The sequence below is a fragment of the Suncus etruscus genome, chromosome 14, assembly GCF_024139225.1.
Source record: "Suncus etruscus isolate mSunEtr1 chromosome 14, mSunEtr1.pri.cur, whole genome shotgun sequence".
In the NCBI taxonomy this organism is placed as follows: Eukaryota; Metazoa; Chordata; class Mammalia; order Eulipotyphla; family Soricidae; genus Suncus; species Suncus etruscus.
Genome location: NC_064861.1, coordinates 90,669,751 through 90,680,049, shown reverse-complemented (window position 1 = coordinate 90,680,049; position 10,299 = coordinate 90,669,751). Strand labels below are relative to the sequence as shown.

The 10,299-nt window shown below is 49.3% G+C and overlaps 1 protein-coding gene across 1 annotated transcript; it reads right to left on the bottom strand.

Annotated features, from left to right (window-relative positions):
* Positions 1-4,090: 4,090 nt before the first annotated feature.
* Positions 4,091-5,077, bottom strand: LOC126028585 (C5a anaphylatoxin chemotactic receptor 1-like). The gene has a single exon (XM_049787536.1). It carries the CDS (start codon positions 5,075-5,077, stop codon positions 4,091-4,093), a length of 987 nt encoding a protein of 328 aa, XP_049643493.1.
* Between the last annotated feature and the right edge of the window lie 5,222 nt (positions 5,078-10,299).

The window sequence follows — 10,299 nt, the reverse complement described above, 5'->3', positions numbered from 1 at the left end:
CAGAAATAGGAAAACATGGGTTGGAGCCTTAGTACAGTAGGAAGGGCATTTGCTTGCAGATAGTCACCCTGGGTTCACTCCCCAACACGGCAGAAATGACCCACAGAGCCAGGAGTAAACTCAGAGAACAGTTGGCTGTGGCCCCCAAACGAAAAATTCGAAATTTTTTTAAAATAGGGAAATTCATCAAAAGTCTCTGTAGTTCCAGGAAAACATCTGATTCCATCGCTAATCTCGATGATAAGGACATGTGAGGGTTCTGTAGAAGACAGATACCCGGTATCTGCAGTGACTGCAGAAGGACAGACTCACAAACATGCTCCTCAAGGGCAGGCTGGGGAAGTGCTCAGAGTCTGGAGGCTAGGCTTTGAATGTGGGAGCCTTGGGTTCAACTCCAACACCACTTGGTCCCTCAACCAGCACCCATGTAGCCCCAAGTCAAAACACTGGAGCCTAACAATAATAAACACTTCCCAATTATAGGCTAACTTGGATTCAATCCCTGCCGTATCCAATAGGGTCCCCTAAGCAAAATGAAAAGTCCTTTATTAAAATGTGCCCTGAGGTGTACTATCTTTTTGTCTGTTTTGGGGTCACACCCAGTGATGTTCAGGGATTACTCCTGGCTCTGCCCTCAGAAATTGGCTTTCAGGGACTATATGGGATGTTGGGAATCGAAATCAGGTCCTTCCTGGGTCAGCTGTGTGCAAGGCAAATGCCATACCACTATGCTATTGCTTCAGCCCTGGGATTTTACTTCTTATAACTGAAATCCAGCGACAAACATATTTTAATTATGGTGCTTAAATAAATACAATAAACAAAATATAAAACAGTAAAAAAAAAAAAAAGCCATTTTGATGAAGCCCTATTGGGGCCGAGCAATTGTACAGCTAGCTGAAAGGGCCTTTGCCTTGCACCAACCTATCCAGGTTGGACCCAGGTTTGATCCCCAGCATCCCATATAGTTCCTGCAAGCCTCCCAGGAGATGTTTCTGAGCACAGAGCCAGGAGAAAGCACTGAGAGATGCTAGTTGTGGCTCATAAACAAAACAAAACAAAACAAAACAAAACAAAAAATAGTCCAAGGCCCCACAGAGAGAACAGCAGGTAAGGTACTTGCCTTGCATACAACTGATATCTCCTGGGGCCAGAGCAGTGGCTCGAGAGGTAAGGTGTCTGCCTTGCAAGTGCTAGCCTTGGATGGACCACAGTTCGATCCCCTGGCATCCCATATGTTTCCCCAAGCCAGGAGCGATTTCTGAGCGCATAGCCAGGAGTAACCCTGAGCATCAACGGGTGTGACCCAAAAACAAATAAACAAACAAAAAACCTGGTATCTCCTGCCACCACCACCCCAGGAGTGACCCCTGAGCACAGAGCTGGGAACCGAGGCAGCCAGGTGTGCACCCCCCCCCCCAAAAAAAAAAAAAAAAAAAAACTCCAAAGATCTGAGCAATACAGCAAATAGGGCACCTGCCTTGTTACCCAGCCAATACGAGGTTGGTTTCTGAACATCCCATAAGGTTCCCCCAAGTCCCACAAGGAGTGATCCGAGATTGCAAGTGGGGAGAAGCCATCCATGAGCAAGACTAGATGCGTCCCCAGCCCCCCAAAAAGGAATAATGTTTCTTTTTTTGCAAGCTGGAGGATCTCGGCGCTGAAGGCAGTTCCTTGGCCACTTCCTGATGGTTACTAGCAGACCAACAGCCATTGGCAACCCCATAGGCACGGCTTCGAATGAACCAGAGGGCGTCCTCTGGTGGCCACACGCGGCGTTGCCCCACAGCTTGATTTCTCGCTCATTTCAGAGGCTGCAGAAAGCTTCAAACCAGAGAAGTTGACTGAGCTGTCTGTTCTTTTTTTTTTTTTTTTTTTTTCTGTTTTGAGATCACAAGGCAGTGCTTAGGGGATACTCCTAGCTCTGTGACTGATAGTATTTTCTGGATCTACAGGGCGGGGATGATACCAGGGTCTGGCTGTGTAAGGCAAGTGTCTTACTTGCACTATTTCTCTGGCCTCTTATTACATTCTCTCTCCTCTCCTCTCCTCTCCCTCTCCCTTCTATCTTCTCTCTCTGTCCCAGCATCGGGGCCCTTCAGTCCTCTGCAGTCTTTCAGCCGTGGATTAGCAGGCGAACTTGCCACTTATTGCAGTAACCTGCAGAAGCCCGGCAACCTTGCAGGTTACTGCGATCACACTCCACAAAAGTCCGGTGATTCTAGCAGTGATCAAATTAGCCATCCTGGCAGCTATTTGGCGAGCTTTAAAGTTCTGGGAACCAGACCTAGAATTCCCACACACAAAACTCTCTCCAGATCCCTGGCCCCTCTTTAGCTTTTGATTTTGGTAGTGCTTGTGTGTCATGATGCTCAGGGGTTCCAGCGAAGACCCAGAGGCATCTTGGGGTGCACAAAGTGGAAGGGATTGAACCAGGGGCTTCATACACGCTCCACATGTACTTTCTTTGCCCAGGGATCACTCCTGGACGGCTGTGGGGGACTCTATGTGATGCCTAATTTAACCCAGGTTCCATACAGTCAATGCCAACACCTCTCCATCGCTCTGTCCTCAAGTCCTGTTCATCTTTCAACCTGTCTTTCCTTCTGAAAGTGCCAAAGGATTTATCTAGACCCAGCGCTGAAGGGATGAATCCTTCTCCCCCACCACACACACAACATGGTACAACAATGTTTGCAAGCCATGACCACATTTCCAACTGGATTGTGTTGGATTTCCAGGACTCAGAGAACCCAGACTGCTTTGATTTGTCATTTTTTTAATCAAAGGGTGAACGCATGGAGCTGGAGAAACAGTAAAGTAAAGAGGGTATTGGCTTTGCATGCAGGTGATCTGGGTTTGATCTCCGGCATCCATAGGTTCCCCTGAGCTCCATCAGGAGTGATTCCAGAGCACAGAACCAGGAGTAACCCATGAGCATTGCAGGGCATGGCAAAACATACACACACATATACACACACATACACAAACATACCACATTCACCCACCGCATGATCCAGAGAAAGAACATTTTTCCATGACGATAACCTCACACTGGCTCACAACAGTGCTAGTTCTGATCTGGACAAGCTCCTCGGAATCCCCCAATCCCTCTTCTATCTACCACCACCATGAGCACCTTTCCATCCTGCCATGGCCCCCACAAACAGGAACATTCTAAAAGAACTAAGTTGCAGGAGTGAGAGAGGGAGCAGGCTGGGGGCATCAGAGAAGCCAGAAAGGAGCCACAGGCATGGAATCTGCATCTCTTCCTTTCTAAGCCAACATTCAGTTCGATGTGATTTTACAACAGGCAACCACAGAGGGGAATAGGGAGGGGCAAGGAAGAGCCATCCAAAGGTTCCTGTCTTATTTATTCAGTTTGCTTATAAAGTTTTAACATTTGGGGGCCAGAGGGACAGTATAATGGGAGGGCACTTGCATGGGGCTGACCCAGGTTCAATCCCCTCCATCCCATATGGTCCTCCAAGCGCTGCCAGGAGGAATTCCTGAGAACAGAGCCAGGAGGTAAGCCCTGAGCACAGCCAGGTGTGACCCCACTAAAAAAAAGAAAAGAAACCATTCCATTCTGGAGAGCTGAGATGTGTAACTTTTTGTCTTCCTAAATCAAACTGACTTGCAAAAGAAGAAATCAGGATTGGAGAAAGAGGCTTCTTGGCACACAGCTGACCTGGGTTCAATCTCCAGCCTGCCAGAGGGTTCCCAGACACTGTCAGGAATCACCCCTGAGCAGCACTGGGTGTAGGAAGAAGGAGGGGGATAAAGAGAAGGAGATGGAGTTAAAGGAAGAACAGGACAAAAAGGAGAGGAGGAAGACAAAGATAAGAAGGAGCTGGTGGTGGAAGAAGAGGAGGAAGAGGAAGAGGTGGAGGAGGAGGAAAAAGGAGAAGAAAAAGGAAGAACAGGAGCCAGATCGGCCAGTGGCAGCAGAAACCACATATCAGAGTGTCCTGAGCAGAGCATGAACCAGGGCACAAGGCAGCGGGCCGTGGAACCCTCACACCCGGGTCTGGCTGTTAGGGACCTCAGAATCCACCGTAGACAGCGGGTGGGACTTGCTCTCCCTGTCCTAGTCTTCGGTCAGCAGTTGACGCAGCCGGCCAGGCCGGAACTTGAAGACCCGGATGTGGAGGCCCCGGGCAGCGGCCACATAGATAATGGGGTTGATGCAGCAGTTGACCAAAGCTAGGGCCATCCCAATTTCGTACAGGGAATTGACTAGCTTCCTGTTGGGGGTGGAGAGCCTGCGGTAAAAGATCAAAAGGATGTTGGAAAGCTGGTAGGGCAGCCAGAAGACGAAGAAGCTGGTCACCACGGCCACCACCACCTTGAGGGTCTTGGTGGAGCGTGTGGCCTTTCGTCGCCAAGTTCGAAGTAGGAGCAAAGTGTAGCAGACGCTCATCGTGACCAGGGGGACTAGGAAAGTCAGGACAAAGAGTGTCATGATGATAGCAACCTCGAGCTTTGGACCGCCCAGGTCAAAGGCCACATCGCAAAAAGACTCTTTGGTAATTAAGTCCTCAAAGAATACTCCGAAAACGAAGTACGGGATGCTGAGCACTAGAGCCAGCATCCAGGCCACGCCACTGGCCACGCCACTGGCCTGCCAGGCACGTCGGGCCACGCGGTACTTCTGGCACCAGATGGGCTTGTAGACCATGAGGAAGCGGTAGGCGCTGATGGTGGTGAGGAGAATGACGCTGGCGTAGAGGTTGAAGAAGAAGAGCACGATCAGGATGTGACAGGCCGCGTCACCTAAAAGCCAGTTGCCTTGCTTGAGGGCGGTCATGATGTGGATGGGCAGCGCCAGGCAGGAGAGGAGGTCGGCCACAGCCAGGTTGAGGAACCAGATGGCATTAACAGACCTCCGGGTTTCCGACACTGTCACCCACAGTACCAGCGCGTTGCCCGGGACGCCCACCACAAAGACCACTATGTAGATGACCATGGCCACCATCCACTGGGTCTGGAGACTAGGCAGGAGGTTCAGGTCTTCTACTGGCCCATCCAAACTTATGTTGTCAGAGGAACTGTGGTTCACTTTGCTGACGTTCATGAAGTCCTGGGGGCCAAGAGAGAGACCGGGGAGAAGGAAGATGAGGGTCAGAGCTGGGGAGGGGGAGCCCCAGACTTTGTAAATACCCCAGAGAATGAGGGTGCAGACAGCAGAGCTAGCTGAAGTATGTGGCCATGCAAAGAAGAGGTTGAAGTCACCAAAACTAAGGGCTAGAGAGTTAGTAATTCAGAGAGGACTCTTGCTTTGTATGTGGGTGATGTGTGTTTGATTCCAGGCAACCCAGTGGGTTCCTTGAGCTACAGCAGGAATAATCCCGGGATGTAGAACATGAATGAAGTGAAGGAAGGAAGGAAGGAAGGAAGGAAGGAAGGAAGGAAGGAAGGAAGGGAGGGAGGGAGGGAGGGAGGGAGGGAGGGAGGGAGGTAGGGAGGGAGGGAGGGAGGGAGGGAGGGAGGGAGGGAGGGAGGAAGGAAGGAAGGGAGGGAGGGAGGGAGGGAGGGAGGGAGGGAGGGAGGGAGGGAGGGAGGAGGAAGGAAGGAAGGAAGGAAGGAAGGAAGGAAGGAAGGAAGGAAGGAAGGAAGGAAGGAAGGAAGGAAGGAAGGAAGGAAGGAAGGAAGGAGGGAGGGAGGGAGGGAGGGAGGGAGGGAAGACTTGCCTGTCCTATTTCATCCATGTTGGTTTGGGGGCCACCCAGGCGGTACTTAGGGCTGACTTCTGGCTCTGAGCTCAGGGGACCTTCTGCAGTGTCAGGATCTAACCCTGCAGATCTTGCATGCTACCCTTTTAGCTCACTGGCCCTCTGCTCACAGCCGTCCTTTTCCATAGAGTGAGAGGGGGGGAAAAGGGTCTATCAGGGACTCCCATGAATTACTGGACTCACCATTTTCCACCTTCTCGTCTCCTGGCTCTGGCTTCTGTCTTGAGGATCCCATTGCCTGAGGGCTATAGTTTTTAAAGCTCCGTAGAGGGAACAGCTGACCAGGAGGAAATGACCTTCTTTCCACTGGACACCCTCATTGGTCTGTGCTCTCAGGTCTCTTCAGGGCACCCTATGATCTCTGCACCCCTTTCCTGGAGGAGGCTGGAAATTGCTGCCCCCTTATCTTGGCTGGGCCCTTTGGTCAGGACAGATCCCCACACACCCCCACTTATAACTGTGTCTCTCCTTGTCTCTCTCCTTCAAGGGCCCTAGGGAGCCCCAGCAGTGAAACTCAAGATTCCAAGGGTCCAGGAAGGTTCATTTTTCACCAACTTCTACTCTGATCTCATGTGATCCCCAGCACCGCCAGGAGTAATCCACGAGCACAGAGCCAGGAGTAGACCCTGAGCACTCTCAGGTGTGACCTAGAAACCTAAATGAATAAATAAACTAATTAATGTGAACTGTAAGAAATCACAAAATTAGGAAAACTGGGGGCTGGAGCCTTAGTTACAGTATGGAGGGCATTAGCTTGTAGGCAGTCAGCCTGAGTTCACTCCAGAGAATCTCAAAGGTTCCCCCCCAAAATGACATAAGTGACCCCTGAACACAGAGCCAAGAATAAGTCCAGAGAACAGTTGGCTGAATCCCCCAAAGAGAAAAATTCGATAAATTTTCAAAAGAGGGAAATTCACAAAATTCTAGGTAGTTACAGGGAACAAATCTGATTTCACCGCTAATCATTTTTTTTTTCCACCACTAATCTTGATGGAAATAAGGAAGTGTTGGGCATTGTGATAGCGGAGACTTCTGTGTAAGTAGATACGGGGTATCTGCAGTGACTGTGCAGGACAGACACATCAACACGCTCCTCCAGGGAACAGAAGGACATGGACCAATGGGCAGGCTGGGGAGAAGCTCAGAGTCTGGGAGCACAGGCTTTGCAAGGGGAGCACAAGGTTAAACTCCAGCACCACCTGGTCACCTAACCAGCACTCAGGTAGCCCCAAGTTAAAACACTGGAGCCTCATAACAATAATAACAGAACACTTCCCAATTATAGAGGGGGTTGTGTGAAGCCATTCAGCAAAAACCCTTTTGGGGCCAGAGCAACTGCAGAGCAGGGAAGGCTTTTGCCTTGCATCTGGCTGACCTGGGTTCCATCCCTGCAGTATCCAAGAGGGTTCCCTAAGCAAAACAAAAAATCCCTTTTTAAATTGTGCCCTGGGGTCTACTTTTTTTTTTAATTGGTCTTGAGCCACACCTGGTGAAGCTCAGGGGTTACTCCTGGCTATGCCCTAAAGAAATCGCTCCTGGCTTTAGGGGAACATATGGGTGACTGGAATCGAACTCAGGTCCGTCCTGGGTCAGCAGCTTGCAAGGCCAACACCCTACCTCTGTGCTAATGCTCTGGCCCTGGGGTGTACGTTCTATGACTGAAACCCAGCGACAAACATATTTATAATCATGGTGCTTAAATAAAGATAATAATCATAAACATAAAATAGAACTTAGTTTTTAAAAAAGTACACTGGGGCTGAGCAATAGAACAGGTGGGAGGGCATATGCCTTGCAGGCAGCCAACACAGGACTGACCCAGGTTTGCTTCCTGGCATCCCATAGGGTACACCGAGCCTGCCAGAGGATTTTTTTTTTTTTTTTTTTTTTGCTTAACAGCTAGCAGCACTCAGGCTTTACTCCTGGCTCTGCCCTCAGAAATCACTCCCGGCTGGCTCAGGGACTGTATGGGATGCCGGGATTCAAGCCACCATCATCCTGGATCAGCTGCGTGCAAGGCCAACACCATACCTCTGTATTATCTCTCCGGACACCAGAAGAGATTTTTGAGTACATAACCAGGAGTAAGCCCTGAGAGATGCCGGGTGTGGCCCCATAAACAAAATTAAACAAAACAAAAAAGGGCCAGGGTCCAAGAGATAGCACAGCAGGTAAGGTACTTGTGTCTTGCAACTGATATCTCCTGCCACCATCACCCCAGGAGTGAACCTCAGGCACAGAGCCAGGAATATGCAGTGAACCTAACCAGGTATGCACCGCCCCCAAAATAAAATAAGTCCGGGGCCCGAAAGATACGGAAAGTAGTTGCTTGCCTTGTACCCAGCCAGTATGTGTTTGATCCCATATGGTCCCCCAAGTGCCACCAGGAGTGATTCCAAAAGTGCAGAGTCAGAGGAAGTCATGACCACAAACAGTTGTGTCCCCCAACCCAAAAAAGGAGCAATGTTGAGGTCCACAAGCTGGAGAACCACAACGCAGAAGAGTTTCTTGGCCGCCTCTGGATGATTATCTGCTGTCTAACAGTCCTGGGCAAACCCACAGCCACAGCTCTTGGCTGAAGCTCTCGGGCGTTCTCTAGTGGACACACGCGGCATTGCCTCACAGCGTGATTTCTCGCTCATTTCAGAAACTGCAGAAAGCTTCAAACCAGAGATTACCACGGTGGTGCTCAGGGGATATTCCTGGCTCTGTGTCTCATGGCATTTTCTGGATCTACGAGGCAGCGATGACACCAGGGTCTGTAGATGTAAAGCAAGTGTCTTACCTGCACTATTTCTCTGGCCTCTTAAACTCGTCACTTTAATTCTCTCTCTCCTCTCTCTCCTCTCGCTCTCTCCCCCTTCTATCTTCTCTCTGTCCCCGTACCCACCAGGGTCCTTCAGCTCTCTGCAGCCTTTCAGCACTGGAGTAGCAGGCCAACTTACAGCTTATTGCAGTAACCTGCAGAAGCCTGGCGACCTTGTAGCTTACTGAAATCAAGCCCCAGAAAACTTTGGTGATTCTAAATAATCAAGTTAGCCATCCTGGCAACTATTTGGTGAGCTTTAAGGTTCTGGGAACCAGACTGGGTTCCCCATACACAAAACTGTGCTCAGAACCCTGGCCACTCGTTGGCTTTTCATTTTGGTAAGGTCTGTGTGTCATGATGCTCAGGGGTTCCAGCGAAGACTCAGAGGCATCTTGGGGTGCACAAGGTGGCAGGGACTGAACATGCTCCACCTGTATTTTCTTTGCTCAGGTATCACTCCTGGCAGGGCATGGGGGACCCTATGCGATGCCAGGGTTTAACCCGGGTACCACGCATATGCAGTTAACTCCAGCCCCTCTGCTCCATCACTCCGGCCTCAAGTCCCATTCTATCATTCAACCTCTCTTTCCTTCTGAAAGTATCAAAGGATTGATCTAGGCACAGCACGGAACGGCTGAATCCCTTTCCCCCCACCACACACTTGCCCACACACACACACACAACACAGCACAGCAATGTTTGCAAACGATGACCACCTTTCCAAATGGACTGTATTTTATTTCCAGGACTCAGAGCACCCAGACTGTTTGGTTTGTCACTTTATAAAATCAGAAGGGGAACTCATGTGGCTGGAGCAACAGTAATGTGGGGAGGGTATTGGCTGTGCACACAGATGATCTGGATTTGATCCCTGCCATCCCATAGGGTCCCCTGAGCTCCATCAAGAGTGATTCCTGGTCACAGAACCAGGAGTAAGCAATAAATATTGCACAGCGTGGCAAAATACACGCATACATATATACAAATACACACACTACATTCACCACCCGCATGATCCCAGAGACAGGACAATTTTCCATGATGATGAATGCACACTGGCTTGCTACTCTGCTAGTTCTGGCCCACAATCTTCTGCTTTGACATCTGGACAAGCTCCTCAGTGTCCCCCAGTCACTCTTCTATCTACCACCGCCATAAGAAACTTTCTGTCCTTACCTCTAGTGCCACCTCGCCGGCCCCGAGAAACTTTTTAAGTACAGGCCTGTAATAGTTAAAATCTCGAAGGAGCCGGGGAGATAGCATGGAGGTAGAGCATTTGCCTTGCTTGTAGAAGGACGATGGTTCAAAACCCAGCATCCCATATGTTCCCCCGAGCCTGCCAGGAGAGATTTCTGAGCATAGAGCCAGGAGTAGCCTGTGACCGCTGCCAGGTGTGACTCAAAACCAAAAAGAAAAGAAAAAGAAAATTGTCCAAAAGTAAAAGCTAGAACTTTGAGCAAGAATAATTATATAAATTGATTTATTGACCATTTGTCAAAGAATAAGCTAATAACTAAATAGGAAAAGAAAAGCTTTAGTCATTTTAAATTCAGGCCAACTGAGCTACAAAAAAATGGGCATTTTATATTTCTGCTAGAGAAAAACTTTCTGATTTTAAAGGTATCTAAAAATTTTAAAACATTGTGTGAAAAATGTTGTAGTTAACCTTTTTAGATAATATTGTTAATCTTGTGAATGCTTTATGTTGTTGAGATAATTAAATTTCATAAATGTTGTGAGCAGGTATGAAAGGTA

Bases quoted from the DNA above. Each gene is read 5' to 3' on its own strand.
- LOC126028585 (XM_049787536.1), bottom strand. From the start codon at position 5,077: ATGAACGTCAGCAAAGTGAACCACAGTTCCTCTGACAACATAAGTTTG.